This window comes from Aquarana catesbeiana, linkage group LG01 (assembly GCF_042186555.1).
Source record: "Aquarana catesbeiana isolate 2022-GZ linkage group LG01, ASM4218655v1, whole genome shotgun sequence".
NCBI classification, from domain to species: domain Eukaryota; kingdom Metazoa; phylum Chordata; class Amphibia; order Anura; family Ranidae; genus Aquarana; species Aquarana catesbeiana.
Window position 1 is genome coordinate 924189766 of NC_133324.1, and position 26495 is coordinate 924216260.

Below are 26495 nucleotides of genomic sequence, written 5' to 3' on the forward strand. Positions count from 1 at the left end.
AATATTTTGCAGCAGGGCTCATTCCTGCGCTCCAACTATAGCATCTGTGAGGGGTTGCAGTTTCGTGGCACCAGTGTAAGGCCCAATTTTTCTGCCCCTGTTCAACAGGGACATGTAATTACAATTCTTGATCTAATATTTCACAGCAGGGCCCATTCCTGCGCCCACTAAGAGTAACTGTGAGGACTTACAGTGTTGTGACACCACCACCACCAAAGGCCCAATTTTTCTACCACTGTTCAACAATGGCATGTAATTACAATTCTTGATCTAAAATTTCACAGCAGTCCTGTTCCTGCGCCCACCAACAGTAACTGTGGGGGCTTACAGTGTTGTGGCAACACCAACACCTAAGGCCCCAATTTCTGCAGAGTATATAGGGCACTTTCACACATCCAACTTACAAACTTGCAAACGGAAGGAGACAACAGGAAGTGAGATGAAATCTACCCCATAGGAAGGGAAATTCTCTCCTGTAAGAGTTAATATGGAAAAAACGTGTCTCCTCTTCACTGATGCTTTATCATCAATCCTTGTTTCACTAAAAACCCCAAATTTTCAAAAAACATTTGTCATTGGGACAGAAAGTGAGGTGAAATCTTCTGAAGAGGTGCACAGACAGCAAAACAAATGTTACAGGGGTGATAACCCTTCCCTATGTTTTGCAAAAAGCTTAAAAATAGATTTTTTGGCTGGAGCTACACTTTAAAAATGTACCAGTTCAAAATTACAAACAGATTCTACTTAACAACAAACCTACAGTCCCTGTCTTGTTTGCACCGCCTGTATACTGCTGTTCAGAGTATATAGGGTCAGGGGTCCCCACGCCTTTCCTTTTTTTCATTTTGGTGAGGGGTTCCCCTTAATATCCATACAAGACCCAAAGGGCCTGGTAATGGACGGGGGGGGGGGGGGGGGGTACCCATGCCGTTTGTCTCACTGATTTTCATCCATATTGCCAGGACCCGACATTACATTAAAGCCGCAAGCAGTTTTAAATGACTTTTATTCCTTTAAAAATGTAATTTTGTGCAGGGACTGTTCTAAGCACGGGAAACACGTGCCACTTTACAGGCATACTATAGACACCCCCCAGGTACGATATTTAAAGGAATATTTCACTTTTATTTTTTTTCACTTTAAGCATCATTAAAATCACTGCTACCGAAAAAACGTCCGTTTCTAAAACTTTTTTTGCATTGATACATGTCCCCTGGGGCAAGACCCGGGTCCCCACACCCTTTTTAGGACAATAACTTGCATATTAGCCTTTAAAATTAGCACTTTTGATTTCGAACGTTCGAGTCCCATAGACTTTAATGGGGTTCTAAAGTTCGTGCAAACTTTCGGTCCCTTCGCAGGTTCTGGTGGTGTTCGGCTCATCCCTAGTTATGAGAACAGTATAGTTTATAAATTGTGTAACGTGTCCTGTACTTGGTAAAGGGCAGGACAGATAATACAGTATTATTATAATGAGAAGTGTCAGTGAAGTCCAAGCAGGAGCAGAGAGGTTACATAAATAATTAGAGTTAGAGAGTAGAATCATGCGAGAAATTGGATTGGAGCCAAATACCTAAAAGTGCCAAATGAAAATGATGGTGAAGGAAAATAAATTACCTGAAACTGAACCATAAAAGTTCCAGTCCAGAGTGATACAAAAGTGAAGCATAGAGAATAGATAAAACAACCAGAGTATATCAGCCTCTCATGAATGGAGCCTATATGGACACAGCCGCCCACTAACGTCACGCCAGGGAAAAAGGCACCAACAGTCAAACGGACAAGCCATCCAACGTTCCCGCCAAATCATCCCTCCTAACAGTCGCCAGGTGAACAGAAATTCTTTGTCCCCATTCAAAAATTAGAAGTGAAGTTGATTTGATGGATTTTAGGTGGCCCACAAGTTTCTGGGATTGAGAAAAGCAAAGTAAGCACTGCCTTCCACAGTGGAATGCAAGTACCCATTCTGTGATTACCACCCTTTTCGTCCCCTATATATTTCTTCTGTCCTGCAGATCCAGACCCTGACAGTACCTGCACTCAGTATACTGACTGCTTTAGCTGCACGCTAAATACAAATGGCTGCCAGTGGTGTGATGACCGGTGTAATACTCTTAGTAACATCTGCACAGCGAGTCAGGTCAGTAACTCAATTCTTGGAAATAATCAAGTCTTGCATGTATCTCGTGCTAATATTGCTGTTTATATAATGCCAATATATTTTGCACTGCTTTACAGACTGGTTGTAAATGGTTACTTGTTTAGCTTGGAGAATGTTTGCAAAGAGGAAGGGAACCCTAGCAATTAACTTCCCTTATGTGTTCCCTTTTGGGCAGTAATTATATAATCAAAAGCATTTTGTTCTGCACTTTTATAAATGTATAAAATATACAGATAACAGTGTGTGAAAAAATGTCTGTTGATCCTGCCAGAAATTCAGTGCTGTCCTATATCCTCTGCATTCAGCATTGTTATCCCAAGCTGGATCATCACTATGAATCACACAACAATTTCCCCCTATGTAGGTGTTTCCTAACACACTTCATGTCCTAGGGTGACAATGCTGCTCCCCTATTGACATAGTACAGTGAATGAGCATTTTCACTCTAGAAAAGGAAATGTGTTACTGGCAGGATCAGCAGGTAAAAACGAGGGATAACAAGTCTGAGAAAGGAAAACGATGCTAGCCACCACAACCAAGGATTGGCAAGATGCAGTATAGTGACATTTGCTACTTAGTGCACTTTTGCTTTGCACCACTAGGGTCCTTGGTCCAAATCTTGACCACGACACTTGTCATGGTCAGGGGTCAGGCTCAGAGACTGATATCTATAGCAGCAGAGAGGCTCCCCCGACTAGCAGGATAGGTATACAAGCAGGTCACCCTGGTGGATGACGCAGGCTCATCGGAGGTGCAGGGTCAAAGCACTAACCGCTCCTGAAGGTGTATTTGGGTTTTGCTGTGTGTTAGTACCAAGTCGCGGCCTTCAGGATCAACCCACCAGGAGGATAACAAGCCAGGGTCTAGTAGCAGATAAAGGTGTTAGGGATCAAGCAAAAGCGTAGTCAGTAAACAAGCCAATGCTCGGTAACAAAGGGTTGCAGGTTGGGATCAAGCAGAAGCGTAGTTGAGGAAGAAGCCAAAGGTCCATAATGAGTGGTAACGAAGATACGTACAGCAGCAGGAGTGACAAGAACAAGATATTGGCTGGAGAGAGCACAATAATCTGGCAAACACGAAGTACAAAGGCTTGGCTTAAATAGGAAGTTCATGAGAGTCGCAAAGGGTTTAAGGTTCAAGAAAAACAAGATACAAGAGAAGGTTGTCTTAGAAATCGGGCAGGGAGCTGTCCTGCATTTCAGGTGGCTCGGCAAGAAATGATACTGATCACACTTGAGAAGAGATACTGGCAGACACAGCAGAGATTGCAGGTTCAGATTGGAGTGCTAACACTGCCTACATGGAGTTTGCATGTTCTTCTTGTGATTGCGTGGGTTTCTTCTGGATGTTCCAGTTTCTTCTTACACTCCAAAGGTTAATTGGGTAAAGATGGCTGCCTTACTAAATAAGTGCTTTGAGCCCCCAGGGCCAAAAGCGCTATAGTTAGATTACATGTTTTTCTTGGGTTTAGATACCTATAAACATTGGACAGCAGCTCACCATGTGTTCATGACTTGACAGCTGAACATTTAGCTGGGAAATCAGTCTGGGGTCATGGTTGTGCCTGTAGAACATGTTAAAGTGGAACTAAACCCTCCTATCATTTTCAGCCAAAGAAGCTGCCATCTTGGCCTCTGTTTGATCTTCAGCTGCCATAATGGTGCACATGTGGTCAGGTATGACACCAGACATTTGATGGTTTGACAGTTTGGTTGAGCGCACAATCAATATTAGTTACATTCTCTGTACATGTCAGGAATGTAACTGTTTTTGAAACTGTTAAATCAATGCATTTATTTACACTTTAACGTTCACAAAATTATTGGTAAATGGCCACATTGGGCGAATGTTCCTGGATATCTGCAGGCACATGTACTGTAGTTAGAAGAAAAAAAATCAGCAATGCTGCTTGATTTTCTAACCTATAGTGTAACTTATTTTCCAGTTTGGTTGCAACGTATAACCTCTTCTTTAGTGTTAAAAAAAAACTCAGGTTTTTTTTGCCCATTTAAGCCACAGTGACAGAGTCTCTTGAAAGCCCCCCTACCTCACCCACTTTTGTCTACCATTGCAGTGCTCCCTCTCTCTGAACCCTTGAAAAAGATCTGGTACTTTTCGGTATGGAGGAACCTCCTCCTAGGATGCAATGCTTAGGTCTGAGCAGCCAGTCACCAGACCTGAACACTGTACGGTGAGGAGGAACAACATCCACCCCGCGTAAGCTCCTACACCATCTGATATGTAGCCTACACAGGGTTTGGACTCTGGCCTCAAAGAAGTAACAGAACCAGGGGAGGGCAAAACTGAGTATACAGTTAGGACGGAGAGTATTCAGACCCCCTTAAATTTTTCACTCTTTGTTATATTGCAGCCATTTGCTAAAATCATTTAAGTTCATTTTTTTCCTCATTAATGGAAAATTTCCTCACACAGCACCCCATATTGACAGAAAAACACAGATTTGTTGACATTTTTGCAGATTTATTAAAAAAGAAAAACTGAAATATCACATGGTCCTAAGTATTCAGACCCTTTGCTCAGTATTTAGTAGAAGCTCCCTTTTGATCTAATACAGCCATGAGTCTTTTTGGGAAAGATGCAACAAGTTTTTCACACCTGGATTTGGGGATCCTCTGCCATTCCTCCTTGCAGATCCTCTCCAGTTCTGTCAGGTTGGATGGTAAACGTTGGTGGACAGCCATTTTTAGGTCTCTCCAGAGATCAGGGCTCTGGCTGGGCCATTCAAGAATAGTCACAGAGTTGTTGTGAAGCCACTCCCCTCGTTATTTTAGCTGTGTGCTTAGGGTCATTGTCTTGTTGGAAAGTAAACCTTCAGCCCAGTCTGAGGTCCTGAGCACTCTGGAGAAGGTTTTCGTCCAGGATTTCCCTGTACTTGGCCGCATTCATCTTTCCCTCAATTGCAACTAGTTATCCTGTCCCTGCAGCTGAAAAACACCCCCACAGCATGATGCTGCCACCACCATGCTTCACTGTTGGGACTGTATTGGACAGTTGGTGAGCAGTTCCTGGTTTTCTCCACACATACTGCTTAGAATTAAGCCCAAAAAGTTCTATCTTGGTCTCATCAGATCAAAGAATCTTATTTCTCACCATCTTGGAGTCCTTCTGGTGTTTTTTAGCAAACTCCATGCAGGCTTTCATGTGTCTTGCACTGAGGAGAGGCTTCCGCCGGGCCACTCTGCGATAAATTCCCGACTGGTGGAGGGCTGCAGTGATGGTTGACTTTCTACAACTTTCTCCCATCTCCCGACTGCATCTCTGGAGCTCAGCCACAGTGATCTTTGGGTTCTTCTTTACCTCTCTCACGAAGGCTCTTCTCCCCCGATAGCTCAGTTTGACCGGATGGCCAGCTCTAGGAAGGGTTCTGGTCGTCCCAAACATCTTCTATTTAAGGATTATGGAGGCCACTGTATTCTTAGGAACCTTAAGTGCAGCAGAAATTTTTTTGTAACCTTGGCCAGATCTGTGCCTTGCCACAATTCTGTCTCTGAGCTCTTCAGGCATATCCTTTGACCTCATGATTCTCATTTGCTCTGACATGCACTGTGAGCTGTAAGGTCTTATATAGACAGGTGTGTGGCTTTCCAATTCAAGTCCAATCAGTATAATCAACACAGCTGGACTCAAATGAAGGTGTAGAACCATCTCAAGGATGATCAGAAGAAATGGACAGCACCTGAGTTAAATATATGAGTGTCACAGCAAAGGGCCTGAATACTTAGGACCATGTGATATTTCAGTTTTTCTTTTTTAATAAATCTTCCAAAATGTCAACAATTCTGTGTTTTTCTGTCAATATGGGGTGCTGTGTGTACATTAATGAGGAAAAAAATGAACTTAAATGATTTTAGCAAATGCCTGCAATATAACAAAGAGTGAAAAATTTAAAGGGGTCTGAATACTTTCCGTCCCAATTGTAGGTGGGTCAGAGAATGGGCTTTTAAGACCCGATGAGCCCAGTTATGGGTCAAAGTGTGACAGGGGTTATCAGTATGACATTTTTTGTTTTTAAATTATTGGGGTAACGGGTATCTTCTGTTTGACAGGGGGCAGTTGCATTATATGAGCAATGTCCGAAGAGTTTCTACTGCAACAAGAAGACTAGCTGTAAGAGCTGCTCCATGGACCAGAACTGCCAGTGGGATCGACGCAATCAGGAATGTACAGAGCTTAAAGGTTGTCAGATTTTTTTAAATAAATGTTTTCTTGTGTGTACATAGACAAGAAAGTAAACAGGAAGTTTAACAAAGCCTAAAGTAGAACCATAGGCAAAACTTTTTTTATTCATTTGGAAAGAGCAAAGGAGGGTTATAATTTCATTAGATTTTTTTTTTGCCATCTGTGTACCATTTTGGAAATTTTCCTTCACTTTCTGTCCCACAGCCAAACAGGAAGTGAGAGGAAATCCCCGCAAATTCAAAGAAAATCCCTTGGGGCCCCCAGGCTACCAGAACTAGTGTCACCATTGGAAGATTTCCCCTCTATTAATTTTTTGGCCACAACCCAAAATTTGGGATTTTCTTTACTTTTACTTTTAAAGATAATGGTAAACCGGACAAATAGAGAGGGTAAATCAGGGGACAAAAAAAAAATACTGACAGGTGTTCTTATCCCTCTCCACTCCATCCAAAACTAAAACAAAAAAGTTTTACCTTTAGTTATACAGTACTTCAATAACATAGGGACTGACTAATTACACTTGAGAAAAGAAATTTATTACAAAATTGGAAATTGCTGCACATTTGGCTACCAGGGCTTTGTGGGTGTTTCACATCATTAAGGCCGGTTCACACTGGTACGACAAACGCTCCGACTTTGGGAGCTCATGTGGCATGACGTGTGAAAAGCAATGTTTCCTTATGAGAGCCGTCTTAACTGGTCCGACAAAAGTCGGTCCAACTTTGAAAATGCTCCCTGCCCTAATTTGGGCCGACTTTGATCCTACTTCAGCCCATTGAATATCACTGAAGTCCGATCAAAGTTGGATTGCAGTCCTAACTGATCCGACTTTGGCAAGCGACTTGTGCTCTTATGATCTTGAAGGGGAACTCCATGCCAAATTAAAAAGAAAAACGGCATTGGGTTCCCCTCCAAGACCATACCAGGCCCCCGCCCCATGCCAATATAAGTAGTGGCACACTGCGCACCTAACATTAGAGTTGGAGAGAGCGTCCAGTCAACATCGTAAGAAGAACAGAGGGAAAAGACAGCGGAGAAGACCCGGTAAAAGAGCGAGAAGACAGCGGACAAGACCCAGCAGAGGAAGAAGACAGCGGACAGAGGGAGAAGAACTGGAGAGGGCTAGAAGACATCAGCGGAGAAGAACCGGCAGAGGCAGAAGACGTCAGCGGAGGAGGGAAAAGAGCCAGAGAGTGAGAAGAAATCGGAAGAGATGCCGGAGCTGCCTTAATAAATTACTTGAAAAAACTGTGTACTCTGTTTTATTTTTGACCCTTTTTTTTAGGTGAATGGGTAGGTGTACAATGTACCCAATACTCATTCACATAGGGTGGGGGGCCGGGATCTGGGGGCCCCCTTGTTAAAGGGGGCTTCTAGATTCCGATAAGCCTCCCGCCTGCAGACCCCGACAACCAATGTCCAGGGTTGTCGGGAAGAGGCCCTTGTCCCCATCAACATGGAGGCAGGGTGCTTTGGGGTGGGGGGCGCAGGGCCCCCCTGCCCCAAAACAACCACCCCCATGTTGAGGGCATGTGGCCTGGTATGGTTCAGGAGGAGGGGGGGGGGGGGGCGCTCGCTCGTCCCCACCCCTTTTCCATACCTGCTGGGCTGCGTGCTCGGATAAGGTTCTGGTATGGATTTCGGAGGGGACCCCACAACGTTTTTTTCGGCATGGGGGAGTTCCCCTTAAAATCCATGCCAGACTGAAGAGCCTGGTATGGTCTTGAAGGGGGAACCCATGCCATTTTTTTAAAACAAATTTGGCATGGAGTTCCCCTAAAGATTCATACCAGACACAGTGCCTGTACTGTGTGGGATCAAAGTCGGATCCCTGTTCATTGAAGTCGGTTGGATGTCGGACTGCAAGTCCCAGGGAAAAGTTGGATCCACAGTCGTACGACTGTCGTGTCGTACCAGTGTGAACCCGGCCTAAAGGTTCTATTGTTCAGAAGGTATGGCAGGCTTTCAGTGATATAACAGCATGAGTAATACTGTAAGCAAATTTGTTACCATGTACAAATACAGTAGAATTGGAATTGGAATCGGAAGTTACAAAGAAAAAAAAAGTTTTTTAAAACATTAATACAATGTTAGAAGATTCAAAATTTATGATATCACCTGCGCTATGAACCAAAACAATTATTGATAAGTATTGATAAGTTAATGATGTGTCCAGCTGTAACTTTCAATGTGTTCCCCACTTATACATATACTTTTATTTCAGTTTATACTGTTAAGAGTATTTACAATAAGCTGACCTCTTTCATGTGAATAATGAAAAATTATTAAATCAGAACTTATTTGTTTTTTTTTTACCTTTTTATCTGGAGCTGTCCCCTGCAGAACTTCTTTGCCACTAGATGTCACCAGTATCCCAAATTAATGACAGCCTGTGTCATTCAAACCACCTTCTGTGAGCCCAGGCTGTCATGAACCAACTTTCCTTGAGCGATGTCATCACGTAACCTGGGCCCACTCCATGACAACAGGCCAATAGAATAAAGGAACTATAAGGGCAATAGCAGGACTGTTCCCTGAATTCCTGAAGACATTTATTTTACAGTAAAACAAAATCCTATTTACTCCAGCATTCGTTGGAGGATACAGCATTGTTATATTCTTCCTCAGTAATGTATAAAAGCAGAGAGGGAAGGACACCCAAAATAAAGCAGGGAAAACCCTGCCACCTGCAGGACCTTATGCCTGAAGCTAGCATACCCAATGCAGCCACGTCCACCCTATGCATCTTGATAAAGGTGTGGACTAAAGACAAAATGGCAGCCTAGAGCCCTGGAAAACCAAGGTCCAGTGATGAAGAGCCCAAGAATTGCCACTGCTTGGGGAGAGTGAGCAGCGACAGGGAACATACGCTCCTGATGTTTCAAAACATAGGTCTTAAAAATGATCTGTCAATGGATGGTGATGGCCACAGTAGAGGTCAGGGTACACGTATTTGATCTGTCCAGAATGAAGGGCAGTTTCTTTCAGGTGAAAGATGTGAGGAGCCACTGAAAAGGGTTCTCAGGGTTGAGATTAATACCTAATTTGTTATGCTGAGATATTATTTAGAATTCTGAGATTTCAACATTCAAACATTTGGTTAATTTTCTAAAGAAGTTCATAATCTTTACTTACAAACCTTGGTTATCCAATCACCTGAAAAGAGACCCCTGTTAACTTTGAAGTTAGCTGTCATTGCTGGGCTAATTAGCTGCGGATGGGAGATTCCATGTCCCACAGCTGCAAGTATACAAAGGTATATTGATGCTTGTGACATCATTGACCTAATATGGCCTGTTCCTACTGCGCATCCACAGTGACTTTGGCCACCTTTGGCCATCTGACCCTCACCTGCTACCAGCTTGTTTTGGTTTTTTTTAGGTTGTACCTCATACCCTGAGCTTGGTTTCATCAGTACCACGGGGTCCCTACATGTCTGTATCTAATCACAGAGGGCACGGTCCCACTGCTAAGGGTGACCCCCAGCTTACACTCTCCTATTGTCAGGAGCCTGTACTGCAGTTGTACAAGACTTTGTGGCCATAATCACCCAATTTTGTACTGATGCTTACTGCAGAGGCTCTAGGCCAGCCTTTCTCAACCTCCTTACCCCAGAAGAACCCTTGAAATAACTTTGAGGTCTCAGGGACCCCTTGTTAAAACAAACTAATTGTAGGTCAGCGGGAGGAAAGATGCTAACATTTAGTGGTCAGTAAAAAAAAGCCCCCCCCCCCCCTTACATTAGTGGTCAAAATTCCACCCTACAGAAAAGTAAAACATTTTGCCAAGTGACATTGGAGCTGGAATTATGCAATCACCATCGAATTGAAGGTCAATCAGCCAGAGCCTAAGGAACCCCTATCAACCTCTGGGGGGGGTCCTGGGGGTTCCACAGAACCCTGGTTGAGAATGGCTGCTCTAAGCTTATGAACTAATTGGCATCAGCCTGCTGTCTGTAGCTTTGAGACTTTTAAGATCAACCAGTATTTTACAGAATACTTTATTAATCCCCAAGGGAAATTGGGGAAATTGTTATATATATTGTTTTTCTGTGCTTATCAAAAAGATATATATATAAAAAAAAAAGATAAAGTACTTTTAATGGTGAATTTAACAGATCAAAAATGAGTAAATAAGAGAAGATCATTGGTAGGGTTTACATACACTTGATCCCTAGCTTGTATATATCTGTTCTTGAATTTAGTGTATTTTAATGTATCTGTTAACTAACTGACTCTAATTGTTTGGACTTGTAGCTGGACAAAGCAGCAGGCCGTGCCCGACTCCTTGTGCCTCCCGGACGCAGTACTCAGAGTGTATCAACGGCAGTTATGACTGCATGTGGTGTGCTAACATGAAACAGTGTGTGGATGCCGATGTTTACGTACCCAACTTCCCATATGGACAGTGCATGGAGTGGTGGGTCAGCTCGGTCAACAATCCCTGTACGTATATTCTCTTCCTTTTAAAACAGGGGTCTCAAACTGGCGGCCCCCCAGCTGTTGTGAAACTACAAGTCCCATGAGCCATTGCAAGGTTGACAGTTACAAGCATGACTATCACAGACAGAGGCACTTGTAGCTTTGCAACAGCTGGAGGGCCACCAGTTTGAGAACCCTTGATTTAGAAGATCAAATATCTCTCTCTCTCTCTCTCTCTCTCTCTCTCTCTGTTTCTCTCTCTGTCTCTCTCTCTCTCTGTCTCTCTCTATCTCTGTCTCTCTCTATCTCTGTCTGTTTCTCTCTCTCTCTCTCTCTCTCTCTCTGTCTCTCTGTTTCTCTCTCTCTGTCTGTCTCTCTCTCTCTCTCTCTCTCTCTCTCTCTTACTCTGTTTGTTTTTCTCTCTCTCTGTCTCTCTTTCTCTCTGTCTGTCTGTCTGTCTGTCTCTCCCTCTCTCTCTCGTATGATGTCATATTATGGAGGAGAGTGGGGCAATTGGTGGCTTACTGATTTAGGGATAAAGAACTAACTGCTTCATGTGTAAAGAGAGAGGTGCAAGGACTTCACCGAGATCTTGAATTAACTCGTTTACTTGCCAAAGGATTTGTAATTCTGTTCAGCTAATCTTGCGATTTCTCTAATACCACATTGCATAACTAGTCAGGTGACACCCATGTTTTCTATTGCAGTATCCTGCTGATCCATTGTGTAGAGGGTGGGCAGATGACATGAAATAATGTTGTTATCTGGTTGACTGTGTATGGTGGGAATCATTTGTTAATCGTTCTCAATACACATATATACTTTTAACTGTGCGTGCAGCTTTTTGTGGTATGTTTGCATACAGTATTTAATTGAATTCCACCTAAATCCCAACTCCTTGTTTGAAATCCCTCCAGTCCTCCCTGAAACCTTCCCCGCACCAGATTTTACAAAATAAACAGCAGGCACTACATATCTTAAAGTGGTTTTAAATCCAAAAGCGAACATGAATTCTATTGCAGCCTACCAATTCTTAGATGCAATGGCTGCATTTGCTTTCTTTTTTTAGGCTTTTCCTACCTTATTTTCACCTAGTAAGCCAGCCAATAAGTCTGTTGTGCTGAAAAGAAAAGAAAAAGGAAAACTTTTAGACTGAAGTTGGAGTCTCGAGCAGTACTTCTTTTCTGCCACAAGATGTCTAACGCCCCGTACACACGATCAGAAATGCTGTCAGCAAAACTCCGATGAGAGGTTTTGGTTTGGAAAATGCGACCGTGTGTATGCTCCATCGGACTTTTGCTGGCGGAATTCCAGCCAGCAAAAGATTGAGAGCAGGTTCTCTGTTTTTCGGTCGGAAAAAGTTCCCACCCGAAAATGCGTTCATCTGTATGCAATTTGGACGCGCAAAAAATCACGCATGCTTGGAAACAATTCGACGCATGCTCAGAAGCATTCAACTTAATTTTCTCGGCTCGTCGTAGTGTTGTATGTCACAGCGTTCTTGACGGTCGAAAGTTCAGCGAACTTTTGTGTGACTGTGTGTATGCAAGGCAAGCTTGAGCGGAATTCCGTAGGAAAAGCCATCATACCTTTTTCCGACCAAAATTCCGATCATGTGTACGCGGCATTAGTGTCATGTGTCATTCCACCAGAGGACTGATGACATACTATAAATGAATGGGTGTCATGGCCCTGCCCCCCCCCCCCCCCCACTGCACCCTTCATTCATAGTGTATTAAAGCAGAGAGCAATGCAGACATCATCACGTCCGTGCCAGTTTCTGCATCAGCAGAGAAAGAGGAGGACCCCGGGCATCATGTAACTGGCCTGGAGATATCTGAAAAAGCATCAGAAGGGAGAGGGGACTATTGTAGGTAGAGGTACTGAGCTTGCAGTTGAGCTTTAAATCTGGCACTATGCAAAATACAAACGCATGCAAACCAAATTCTGTTCATTGAAATATTAGAAACCAGTTGTACTGGGGACAATTAATTGGGCTAAGAGTGCTTTTGCATGTTGTATACCTTTAGAGGGAATGTATAGTCATTTCATGGGAGGGTTTAGTGTATTGCAGTAAGCACTATGGGGTCTATGTATAAACAATTCAATGTGCAAATGTTTTAAGCATTTGCACAGGCACAACAAAAGATCACCATATTGTTTTGTAATATGATTATCTCCTATGATCATCAGCTCTATCTAGTACCCAAAATGCGGTATTGTTCAGAAATACCTAATTGAAACAAAATATTGCATTGTGGCCAATAGATGGCGCTGACGATCCTAGGAGTTTATCCTATTACAAACAACATGGCAATCATTTTATTTGTGCCTGTGCAAATTCTTAAGATCTCCACATGGGAATTTTTTTACACATAGACCTCTGTTTATTTGAGCTATTGAGCCTGTGTTTACCTGAAAGTACATGCACACCTTTTACAAACAAAAACCCTCAGCCCTCTTCCCTAGCCCCCTGAAAATGGATGTAAACCCCATTCATGAAATCTGACTTGGGAACATAAATCTGTAGCGTTTACTTATCTCTCTCCAAAGCACTAAGTCACGTTTTTTTTTCTGCTGCTCCATTCCTCTGTTATCAGCATAACTTCTGACAAGGTCTCCAACTCTGGAGATAAAAGCAGCTGGAAATTTGTGAGATATAACAAAGACCGCCGCTCCAGATGAGTAATTTCAAATGAAATCAATTGGGGTGGGACTCTTCGTAAGGGGACAAGCCCGGGCTTGCCTGCCATGGAAGACTGAAGAGAAAAGAGGTGGACACGTTTCTCACAGCTACAGCACAGTGTAGCTGTGTGAAACGCATCCACCACTGTTCTGGCCATCACACCTGTTTGTGTGTGCCATGTACCCTTTTATGGAATATTCAATAAATGGACTTCTATTGCGTCGGGGTGCAGCCAATTTCTTTCATTCAGCTGGAAATTTGTGTCGGGGTAGGTGCGTAGAGATAGATTAGCAGAGAGGTGGTCTATTCACAGCACAGCTCTGCAAGTATCTACGTTCCTCTGCCTATGTGGAGGGGGTGTGTGCCCATTCTCCAATCAGCTCTCACACGGTGTATGACAGGACTCCACTCCCACTGCTGAAACAGGAACAACAAATTGTAACACAATATTTGCTTTCTAAAGAATATAGCAAGCCGAAGACAGCAGATATACATGTAAAACTTATGTAGGGAGATTTGTTTAATCTCTGTGTATCATCTGAGGCTGTTCACTTCCCTGGGTATATGCAAGGGTTTACATCCACTTTAATACACAGGGCTGTGTCCATCCAACCCAACGCAAGTCCATCTATACCCACACTACGTCTGCGACCTCCCATGCTGTCTGAAGCCCTGCTGTTAAAAACTGAGTGCTGTACTGCCTTCATACTGATTATTATTATTATACAGGATTTATATAGCTCCAACAGTTTGTGCAGTGCTTTACAATGTAGAGGGGGACAGCAGAATTACAATACAGTTGAATACAGAAGGGACAGGAGGGCCCTGCTCATGGAGCTTACAATCTAAAGGGAGGGGGAGATCTGATAAAGGTGGCCCGAGTACAGTTCTTAGGTGGAGGTGGGGTAGGCTTTCCTGAATAAGTGAGATTTCAGGGATCACCTAAAGGCGGACATGGTAGGGGCTGACCGGACATACCGGGGCAGGGAGTTCCAGAGGGTGGGAGAGGCTATGGAGAAGTCTTGGAGTTGAGCATGGGAGGAGGATACAAAGGAGCTAAAGAGCAGGAGGTCTTGGGAGGAGCGGAGGGCGATTTGGGCGATATCTGCAGATGAGGTTGGTGATATGGCTGGAGGCGATGTTGTGGATGGCCTTGTATGTTGTGGTTAGTATTTAGAATTTTATACGATGGGCTAGGGGAAGTCAGTGAAGGAATTGGCACAGTGGCAGCATTCGATGGGCACAGTGGCAGCATTCGATGGGCACAGTGGCAGCATTCGATGGGCACAGTGGCTGGGTTTCATGGCACAGTGGCTGCGTTTCATGGCACAGTGAGGCTGCAATTGATGTGGTTTTTTTTTCAGAATTTTTCAGTTTGTTTGCACCCCCCCAAAAATTTTGAGCACCAGCCGCCACAATGCATTCAAGAAGCTTGGAGGCAAACAGGAGCAGGGAGATGGCAGTGACCGGCACCCCAGCCCCCCCCCCCGTTTTACTTACCTTAGCCCTGGAACTTCACCCAGTGGGGACGCGCTGTGCCTCTGCCCGGGGTTCTCGGCTCTTGATTGGATAGATTGATAGCAGCACAGCCATTGGCTCCCGCTGCTGTCAATCAAATGCAATGACGCTGGGCCGAGTCATACATTCGGTGGCTATGGATGCCGAATGATGGACTCGGGAGCGCGCCCACAGGGTAACCCCCGGGAGAGCGCTTCTCCTAGGGGGCTATCTGATGTGGGGAGGAGCCACTGAGGGACCCCAGAAGACGAGGATCAGGGCCACTCTGTGCAAAACGAGCTGCACAGTGGAGGTAAGTATGATATGTTTGTTATTTTTTTTTTTAAATAATCGAAGCTTTACAATCACTTTAAGTTATTCAAACAGGTGGGGTCCATTGCGGGTTTTTCAAAGCGGTTGTATACCTTTTTTTTTAACTTTTACCTACAGGTAAGCCTATAATAAGGCTTACCTGTAGGTAAAAAAAATATCTCCTAAACCTGTACGGTTTAGGAGATATTCCCCTCGCAATGAGCTGCCAAATCATGCGCATGCGGCGCATGCGCACAGGGGATTCTCGGCTGAAAGCCCGGCAGCCGCCGGACTTTGCCGGAAAAAAAGTCTCCCGCGTGCATGCGCGGGAGTGACGACATCGCGGCTCCGGCCACTCACAGCGCCAGAGCCGCGATACCCGGAAGACACGCCGAGGGGAAATGTCAGCCATGTAACCAGTGCATGTTTGAGCAGGGAGGGAAAGGTGTCTGGGGAGAGGGAGAGGTTGAAGATGTGAGCTGTTGTCCCATAAACCTTCCACAGAACATTGCTTCTGCTGTAAGGGTACATCTCCTTCAAGTCTATGGGATGTTATTGCATAGACAGCATGGAACTAGGTTTTTGCTAAGCTGATAGTACAGGCTTAAATACTTACAGTTAAACCCAATACTCCCAAATTACACTGAAAACATTGGCAGCATTCATAAGCAGGCAATATTTACTTAGGCAGAGAGCAAAATGCAGTTTCCAGTGATTAGTGATTCCACTAATCAAAATCATTTTTTTTTTTTAATCTTTCTCTTTTTAACAAGTAGAATTTTTAAATGATCTTAATTTAAAATGGAAATTAGAATTGTCTGTTATGAGTTGTATATATTGTCATTGCACTTTGCATTGATATATTGAATAAGCTTAAAAGGACACTAAACAATTGTCTCATTCTCCAAAAAATAATACATAAATGTCCACCACTAAATGTCCCAGCAATCTATTGCATGAAATTGTTTCTTAGGTCCCTTTCACACTGTCGGACCGTTCAGGTCCACCTGTCAATTTTGACGGCGGACCTGAACGGGCGCTCCATGCTAGTCTATGGATTGACAGATGTCAGCGGTGACATCCGACCCGGTCCGATCTGCTAAAATCAGACGGATGCCCCTACGTTCGCATCCATCCCTAGCGGATTGGATCGGGTGAGATCTGATGAAAACAGACATGCTGTCCGTTTTCGTCCGATCTCTCCATAGGAAGCAGCCGCGCTCGACAGGCCCCTCCCCGCTCAGTGAGCAGAGAGGGACCTGTCATCCGCTGGCTCAGCGGAGATCAACGGAGAGATCTCCCGCAGAGCTGGCGGATAGAGGCGGACACCGAGGCAGCGGATCCGCCTCGTGAGAATGATGCCTTACTGTGTTTTTCTGCCTCCTTGTAATGTGCTCTGTGAGCTCCTGACCCTCTCCTTTTCCCCTTCACTTCCATCCAGTGGCGGCCGTTCATCCAGGGAGCAGGGACGCCACCCCCTAATCCCTTCGCTTGGCTCCTAATCTACATGCAGGGTGCATGGATTTCAATGGGTTTTTTTTTTTAAGCACATGATTAGTGCCTGAGGCTCTAATTGGCTTCAAAAAGGGTGAGTTCGGGGAGCAGTTGTCTGACATTAGCGAAATAATATTCACTAATGTCATCTTGCTTCTCCTCCCGGGCAATCAGGTAGCGGTTCCCGAGACCCGATTGGCCCGGAGTCCTAAGACCTGATTGGTAGCGAGTCCTAGGTCCTGATTGGCCGGGAGAAGAAGCGACTGCTGGGAATTGGGGAGGAGACACAGGGGGTAAGCTTCTGAAGCTGCAACCTGGATGGGGTACATGCAGGGCTAGCAGGGGGGCCTGGCAGGCGATGGGGGAGCAGGTGAAGCGGCGATAGAGCGAGCGACAGGAGGGGGTGGGGGTGGCTTGAGCACCAGCTGCCACTGCTTCCATCTGTTTGGAACAAGCAGTGCAAGTTAGTCCATAGTTCACATCCCATCTCTGGGGAGAGTAAGAGAGGATGGATATGTTGCTACATACAGTGTGACCATGGAGAAGAAATGTAGCCTCCCTCTTACAGGAGGTCAGACCACAGCAGTAAAAAAGAGATTTAGAGATTTGGTAGAGGCTGAAAGTAATAGAAGGATTTTTGAGTTAAGAATACATACTTGAATAGATTTTTTTTGTGTCACTTTAAAGACTAGGTCCACATTTTGCAAAAAAAAATAAAAAAATAAATGCACCATATTTGCAAGAACAAATATGGATGTAGCATAGTATGAAATGTGGAGTTAGCCCTTAATGGAGTCCACCAGGGTAAGATACAAAGCATTGTATTCTCTTCTACATGGCTTCCTCCAGTGATTTGTTTCTTCTTTTTTTCCTCTGCAGCAGAGAACTGTTCTGGATATCATACATGTGCTCAGTGTCTGGAACAACCTGCTTGTGGCTGGTGTATGGACCCCAGTAATACAGGCCAAGGGCAATGTATGGAGGGCTCTTACCGCGGACCAATAGAACTGGCCAGCAGGTCAGCAACTACAAAGTCCAGCAACTTGGACATCGTCTTGGATGCCAGCATATGTCCTGCAGAGAACTGGTCCTTTATCACGTGTCCAGGTACTGTAACAAAAATGGTGAACTGCCAGAATATCTTAACCTATAGTCCAAGCGGATACATCTATTAATAGCTTCATAGAAACACAGTGTTGTGATGTTCTCTTTTTTTAACGGGTCAGCACATCCAAAAATCGATCCTTTAGTTCTGAGCGAGTTTATTATACCCTCAATATTACAAATAGTGAGATCTCCCTGCCAAAGTTCCTGGCTCTGTTCCTGTGTATCCAGGGGGGGCTTTGGGTGTTCCAGCTTGTAGGGACTGACAGGTGTAGTTTTTACTCCACCCAGCAGGTGATCGGTGGCACGGTTGGCTCGCTTTTACTACAAGATCAACTACAAGCTGGGGCAGCTGCAAAGCAGCGTGGATGCCTATCTCGCTTACCTGTAGAGCAGCCGCAGGGAGATGTACACCAGTATTGGCTCCTGTATTAGTTCAGGCAGCGCCAGGAATGTGTTGATCGTCTATGCTACCCAAATGCCCGCCAATGCTGTGTAAATCTAGAAGAATGGGCTGCCTTGCAATGGCAGGACCTGTAAATTTCACAGATATGGCAGTTCCTTTGCAGACATAAGAAGCCTTCTCCGAGAGAACATCTTCAGCCCTTTCAGCTGAAGTCCGACAGTTGATCCAGGATTGCCTAGAAATCTAGAGGGAGTATTGTACCAGCGGGCTCGAATCCCCTCTGATCAGCGGCACATTTTCCAGGTTGTGGTCCCTCAGTCAGTTGTGTTGAAGATTTTTCAACTTATGCATGCCTCTATAGTACACTTTGGTGCATATTCAGGCAACCGTATGTATGCCTGGAGTGAATCCTGTCAGATTTGAGTCTCAACAAGTTTTCAACGAACTGTGTCAGCTCAGTGGGATTCAAAATTCTCACACCACCCCATATCATCCACAGAGGAACAACAGGATTGATGGCACCAGCATGTGGGTGAAGTTGTCTGGGCCTATAATTTTACAGTACACAAAGCCATGGGATACACTCTTTTCTTCCTGATGTTTGGGCGTAGTGGTTGTTTGCCTGTGGACTCGTGTCAGGGCTGGGCTCAGCCCTTCCTTCTTAAAGCTGGCCGCTCAGCTGTCAGCGAATTGCCAGCTCCTTGCTCTCCACAGTGACTCACCTGTTGATGATATCCTGCTCGTCATTCCTACCTACTTAAGTTGTCAAGCCCAGATGATCTCTGCCTTCGCCTTGGTCACATCTCTAGAGACGCTCTCCTGTGTTCCTGTTAAAGACTTGCTTTGCTGACATTCCTTCTGGCTTCAGATTCCAGATTCTGGATCTGAATTCTGGATCCAGATTCTACTACGCTCATCTCTGACTCTCTGACGTTTTGGCTTGTCTGACTATCCATTGCGGTTCCTGAACTCTGGCTATGTTTTGACTACGTTTACTCTGTTTACCTTTTTATTATTATTATTAAACAAGTGTGATTTAAAGCTGAGTTCCGCCGTTTTTTTCTTTTTTTCTTTAAAGTCAGCAGCTATAAATGCTGCAGCTGGTGACTTTTAAAATATGCACACTTACCTGTCCAGGGCGCCCGCGATGTCGGCACCCGAAGCCGATCTGTCCCTCGGCTCTCGCACTGCCATCTTTGGTAGGGGAATCAGAAAGTGAAGCCTTGTGGCTTCACAGCCTGGTTCCCTAGTCACACTGCACGATCCCACTGGTCCCTGCTGTCTTCTGGGAGCTGTGTGTCTCCCAGAAGACAGCGGGGGGGACGGAGGAGGTGCCGGATATGGCAAAGATATCCGCGGATACTGCGGCTATCTATGCCCGGAAGTGGGAGCAAATACCTGGATTATACAGTCTATCTGCTCTCCCCTCCCCCCTGAAAGGTGCCAAATGTGACACCGGAGGGGGGGGGATTCCGAAAAGTGCAAGCTCCATTTTTGGGTGGAACCCGGCTTTAACTGTACTTCTGTCTCAGTCTGATTCATGGTTTCTAAAAACTCATTACTGGAGACTCAGTAATCAATATCTCCTTGCACACCAAACAGCTGGTCCAGAAACAGTAGGCTCGGTTGAGGAGGGTCAGGCAAGCGATTCTGGAGTATAACAGCAACTCAGTGGATGAGGCGACTGTTGACCTATTACCCCTTAGGTCGGGAGATAGGGTAATGGTCAAAACCCAAAGTTTGCAAGGGGTAGCAAGTTGAAACCCAGGTGGGAGGCTTGTCCATATTAAGTAGAGAAACAACCTTTTCTGCCCTTTCCTTTTTCGGTTGTTGTGGTTGAGGGTCAGGGAAAAATCTGTAAACGCCTCAACCTGAACATGTTGATGCCTTGCATCTTTGGTGGGAACTTTCCTCTTTGACCTATTTCAGACTGGGGAGATGAACAGTCCATGAACATTGGACTGGACTGGAGCTCCCTTCTCCTCTCACTGTCCAATCACAGGCTGAGGATGGTCCTGTGAAGGCCCTGGATCAGAAAAAGCTATAATGCAACTCAGAAGACTGAGAACATCTTGTGGAGGAAAAGAAGTACTGTGGGAAACAGCTATGGATGGAAGGTGAGTATTGCAGCAAAAGCTGATTTTTTTTTTATGTTATCTTGTAGTGTGTTATTAATCTTTTTTATAGTTATACTTTGAAAAACCCCACTATATACTTTGTTATATGGAAAGTTACCCATGTCCCTTTGGTTCTTGTGTATGCAGGCCCCATGTACCATCAGACTGATTTTGTAGTATACAGATACAGTGGTACTTCAAAAGGACTAATTTAGATACAGTAAATGTAAAGTTTTCTGTGTGCTGTCTTTGTAGCCTGCCAGTGTAACGGACACAGCAAGTGTATCAATGAAAGCATCTGTGAAAAGTGCGAGAACCTGACCTCTGGCAAGAACTGCGATACCTGCATCCCTGGTTACAAAGGAAATCCGATAAATGGGGGATCTTGCCAGCGTGAGTAACCAATAAACCTGTGCTACTGAACTTCACAACTTTCTACTAAGCCTTCTCACGTTGGACCATTTTATCTCAATACTCCTCCTTGTCATTTTTTTTTTCTTCGACAACAGCTTGCCAATGCAATGGTCATGCCACTTTGTGCAACAGCGATAGGTGTCTCTGTAAAACAAAAGGGATCGTAGGAAAAGAGTGTCAGCTGTGAGTACCAATCTGTTTTGGACCTCCAAGAATTTTCTGATTTGTTTTAGTTCCAGGATGGATAATGCTACAGGATTTAAGGCTGAGCGGAGTGAAGTGATGGTGGTGGTGGTGGTGGGGGGTTAAGAAAAATTATATATATGCTGCTGGGGAAGGAGAGAAAGGGCATTAAAGAAAACCTCTTGCTTTACCCGGCATGGCCAAAAAACAGATTTGCTATCACATTAACACTAATGGTTCCTTCACACTAGATGCGCTGGGGTCCGTCTGTGAGCGGTGTAACGGACTCTGGACACTCTAACTGGGTATCCCCGCCAAGAAGCTGATTCCCAAAGCTCTGGAACATGAGACCAGTGAATCTGGCTATAGTCACCTCAAGAATTAGACAACTCCAGTTTTGGAGTAAACCAGGATAAAAACTGTTTACTTGAACATGAATACAGGCTTTTATACACCCCAGGAGGACATTCCCCCTCCTGATCATATTACCCTAACAATACAACCTGCACACAGGAATATAATATATAATATAACAACCAACATATAATTTAAACATGACCTTAATTAGACACCTGGATGACTCAGTGCCCACCCAGACTATTCAAGTCCAACTTGCCGTCAGCGAGCTCACCCATTACGATGCACATTATCATAAGTACACACAGCCCACAAGGGTAGTGTGCTAGTAGACAATAGCTGAGTTACTTGGCACAAATAACAATGGGTGAAAGACCCTTAGGAGGCACACTAGACCTACTTGCAATAAACACATTATAGCAGACAACCCCAGACTGGTGGCTTGCTGATGACATCGGCATCTGCTATGAGTCCCACAGTGTGAAGCCGTCCTTGCTGGAAATGTGGCATATAGGCCCTTAACATGGATCCCAGAGTCTGTGTCTTGGGGAGACATGGACTTGAATCCCAAGTAACATCACTCCAAGGGTCCACAGGCATATGCCTGACAAAGAGTAGTGTTGCCTTAAAAGCCAGGGCCCATAGTCAGTAGGCAAGAGGCTAGCATTCAGTCCCCTCAAAAAGCCTCTGTCCCGAGTGAGTCTGTCACAAATGCATTTCCAGGGCATGGCAACCAAAAATAGCTATTCCCTATGCATGCACTTCATGCCAGTTTCAACAGGAGGGGGGGAACTGTGCCTCCGCACTTTGAAAGGGATCGGCGGCTATACAGCTGCCAGATTACTTTCACTTTACAGCCAAAGAGCTGAACTGGTTAACCTTGAAGTATTAAATTAACAGAGAAAGCTGGAATCTGATAATAATCCTTCACTGTGCTTTATTTGGTAAAAGATAAGCAATCTGGGACATCCAATCAAACCCACTAAAAAGCCAACGTGTTTCAGCCAAAGCCTTAAAGGTGTTGCAAAGGTTGGCACTTTTTTAAATAAAAATACCAAACATGTTATACTTACCTGCTCTGTACAAGGGTTTTGCACAGAGCAGCCTCAATCCTCTTCTTCTGGGGTGCCTCACCAGTGCTCCTGGCTCCTCCCCTTCATCGGGTGCCCCCCACGGAGAGCCGCTTTCCATGGGGGCACCCGTGTGGGCGCCAGGACTTGGCCCTGCCCCCCACTCTCCTGTCACTGGATTTGATTGACAGCAGCGGGAGTCAATGTCTCCCGCTGCTATCAATCTATCCAATGAGGACAGAGACAGAGGTTGGAGTCGCTGGGCTGTTGCTCGTTGCTGGAATGGATGGGCTCAGGTAAGAAAAAGAGGGCACTCTGGGGGCAGCTGCAGCAAAGAAGGTTTTTTATCTTAATGCATAGAATGCATTAAGGTGAAAAACCATCAGACTTTACAACCACTTTAAGCCTAGTACACATGGACCGAACGTCGGGCGGCATAGGCTGGCTCAATAAAACTTAGCTGAGATTCGGTCCGTGTGTACTGGAGTCGGTCCGACAGAATCCCCTGTTGAAGGGGCATGACCGACAAAGGTCTGCAGACCGGTGCTTGATCAACGCTGTCAGCCAATGGTTGAGCGCACTGATCGGAGTGTTCTGGAGGGGGAGGACACCCCCCCCCGTCAAACCACAGTAGCACAGCAGGAGTGTTTGCTGTACTAACGTCGGAAAGTTTTTTTTTTTTTTCAGCCCTGCCTGGTTGAAAAAAACTACTAGTGTGTTTACGGGGCTTTAGTCCTAGCTAGACTAAGGCTCACAATGATCAGCTTTTATTCATTTATGTAATACCAAAATAATCCCAAAAGAAAGAACAAAACTGCTGCTGTAACTGTCTAAAAAGTGTTAGCTGGAGCATGGCTTTACTTTGTTAATCACTAATAAAGTACATCTGAATCTAATAGTCCATCTAACACGATCCTTTCCATTAATTGAAAACGCTGCTGTCCAACGGTGGCTACAATGCACAGTGCAGGAGTAAGTGTAACCACCCTAATGCCGTGTACACACGGGCGGACTTTTCGACCGGACTGGTCCGACGGGACGAACCCGTCGGACAATTTGACCATGTGTGGGCTTCATCGCACCTGCAGCGGACTTTATCAGTCCAAAATCAGATGGACTTTAGATTTGGAGCATGTTTCAAACCTTTCCGACGGACTCGAGTCCGGTCGAAAAATCCGCTCGTCTGTATGCTCGTCTGTATGCTAGTCTGATGGACGAAAACCGATGCTAGGGCAGCTATTGGCTACCGGCTATCAACTTCCTTATTTTAGTCCGGTGTACGTCATCACGTGCGAATCCGTCGAACTTTGGTGTGATTGTGTGTGTGCAAGTCCGTTCGTTCGGAAGTCCGTCAAAAGTCCGTCGGAAAGACCGTCGGACCTTTGATGCCAAAAAGTCCGCCCGTGTGTACACGGCATAAGACAGAAGGTATGTTACTGGCCAATCGCTGGGTGAAAAAGAAAGAAATAGGAGCCTGAAAAAAGGCAAACGAATGCAGCCATCACATCCAATGATTGCTACATTACAATACACTGCATTTTTATGTCTGGGTTTAGTAACCATTTCCGTATTAGTACTATAGTCAATATTTTCAATATTACAAAGCTGACTTTCTTGTTTCCTCATATTCTAGGTGTGATGTTACAAACCGATACAGAGGCAACGCAGTAAAAGGAACGTGTTATTGTAAGTGTTAGATCATTTCCACCAATATACAGCTCTTTAGGGTCTTGAGGTATTGGAATTCTCTCCTTAGAGTTTATAGACATCATCCTCTAATGCTTTATGCCGTGCGTTGACCTGCAATAAAGGCTAAGTCCACCTTTCTGACCATGGTTCATGTTGCCCCCATATTTAGGGGGTACCATGAAACATGGTCACATTCTGTAGCCCCGAACTCTCTTACCTAAATCTTAGGTTTCTTCTCAAAGCATCCTGTTTTTTTTTTTTCTTTTTAATGCAGTGCAGCTGTGCATGGCTTTGCCCCCATAGCTGCATCATGCCTTCATAGACCCAATCACACAAATCTGTGAATGAAAGACTACAAATCCCAGATACTACTGTGGCAAAGGGACTTGTAGATATCAGGGCTGGGACAAGGGGGGGGGGGGGGGCAGAAGTGGCATTCGCCCCAGCTGCACTGTGTGCTCCAGATCAAAGCACTTTTAGTCCATCGTTTACTTCCTCCAGCCCCATAACCAAAGATCTGTACCTCTGTATGGACCTGCTGCTGGGAAAAGAGTCTTTGCAGATACCTGTGCATTGCACCCACGACAGAGTAATTGTAATTGCGATGCTTTGAAAGCTCAAATGCAAAAAAATCATTTAAAAAGCATTTTTTTTCCTATTTCAATATGGGTGCCTATTTTTTTTGTTAAGCTGAAATATGCCTTCAAGGTAGTTTATTCATTTTAAAGCGGATCTTCACTGCATCTGAGCACCACAAACCAAAAACAGTATTTAGATCATTTTTAACATTTAAAGTAAACTCCCCCCTCCATCCATTTCTCCATGCTTTATTTTGTTGAGAAATCACTTTGAAGAACACCCCCCTAGCATTTTTGACCGTGGCCATCTCAAGTAAGGGCAAATGAGTCAAAGTAGCATTTACTTCCTGAAATCCATCTGCCCTTTAAGCGGAGTTCCACCCACTTTTACAACTTGGCCTTAAAGGAAAGACCACCCCTCCACCACTTGTTTTTGGATAACAAATTTATTCTTTTTTTTTACTTCCTTACCTTTAACCACTTTAGCCCCGGAAGATTTGGCTGCTGAATGACCGGGCCATTTTTTGCAATTCGGCACTGCGTCACTTTAACTGACAATTGCACGTGTCACACGTGGCGTGTGACACTGCACCCAAACAAAATTGACGTTCTTTTTTTTCCCACAAATAGAGCTTTCTTTTGGTGGTATTTGATCACCTCTGCGGTTTTTATTTTTTGCGCTATAAACAAAAAAATAGCGACAATTTAAAAAAAAAAAACACAATATTTTGTACTTTTTGCTATAATAAATATCCCCTTTTTTTTAAAAAAAAAAGCTATTTTTTCTCAGTTTAGGCCGATATGTATTCTTCTACATATTTTTGGTAAAAAAAACGCAATAAGCGTATATTGATTGATTTGCGCAAAACTTATAGCGTCAACAAAATAGGGGATAGATTTATAGCATTTTTATTTATTTATTTTTTTTACTAGTAATGGCGGCGATCTGCATTTTTTTATCGTGACTGCGACATTATAGCGTACACATTGGACAATTTTGACACATTTTTGGGGCCATTTATACAGCGATCAGCGCTAAAAAATTCACTGATTACTGTAAAAATGTCACTGGCAGTGAAGGGGTTAACACTTGGGGGCGATCAAGAGGTTAAATGTGTTCCCTGGGAGGTGATTCCAACTGTAGGGGGAGGGGACTGACTAGAGGAAGTGACAGATCGTGGTTCTTAGCTAATAGGAAGACACGATCTGTCACTGCTCTCAGAATAGAACAGGGATTTGTGTGTTTACACACACACACACACTTCCGTGTTCTGTCCCTCGTGCCCGTGATCGCTCGTGGCTGGCGGTCATCGCAACTGTCGGCCCCGAGCATCGGCACCCCCGCTGCATCGGCACCGCCTGCTATCCCCATCCAATGAGCCGATGTACAGCTACGATGGTTCGCGGGATTGTGCCAACCTGCCGCAGTATAATGACGGCGGCTGGTCGGCAAGCGGTTAATGAAGTACATAATATACTTCCGTCCTAGCTCTCTTTGGCCCAGGGCTTCATTTCCTTTCTGTTCCCCCACTGCCTTCTGGGACCTGTGTATCCCAGAAGACGACAGGGCCATTCAGAAAGCACCGTGCGACTCGCGCATGTGCAGTAGGAAACCTGGCGGTGAAGCCTGAAGGCTCCACTGCCGGGTTCCCTTAGTTAGAATGGCAGCGCCTGCACCCGATCCGATGGACGGATCGGCCTTGGGGGGGCCGACATCACAGGCCCCCTGGACAGGTAAGTGCCCTTATTAAAAGTCAGCAGCTAGTGTTCGTAGCTGCTGACTTTCAAAAAAAGTTTGCGGCTGGA

The 26495-nt window shown here is 44.8% G+C and overlaps 1 protein-coding gene across 1 annotated transcript in view; it reads left to right on the plus strand.

Annotated features, from left to right (window-relative positions):
- LOC141120641 (attractin-like) overlaps window positions 1–26495 on the plus strand; it is a 163093-nt gene that overhangs the window by 103630 nt on the left and 32968 nt on the right. The window contains exons 13-19 of the mRNA XM_073611026.1: window positions 2016–2140; window positions 6229–6358; window positions 10618–10806; window positions 17651–17878; window positions 20654–20791; window positions 20908–20995; window positions 24056–24108. Of these exons, the coding sequence (XP_073467127.1) occupies window positions 2016–2140; window positions 6229–6358; window positions 10618–10806; window positions 17651–17878; window positions 20654–20791; window positions 20908–20995; window positions 24056–24108 (951 nt within the window). The remainder of the gene's footprint in view (window positions 1–2015; window positions 2141–6228; window positions 6359–10617; window positions 10807–17650; window positions 17879–20653; window positions 20792–20907; window positions 20996–24055; window positions 24109–26495) is intronic.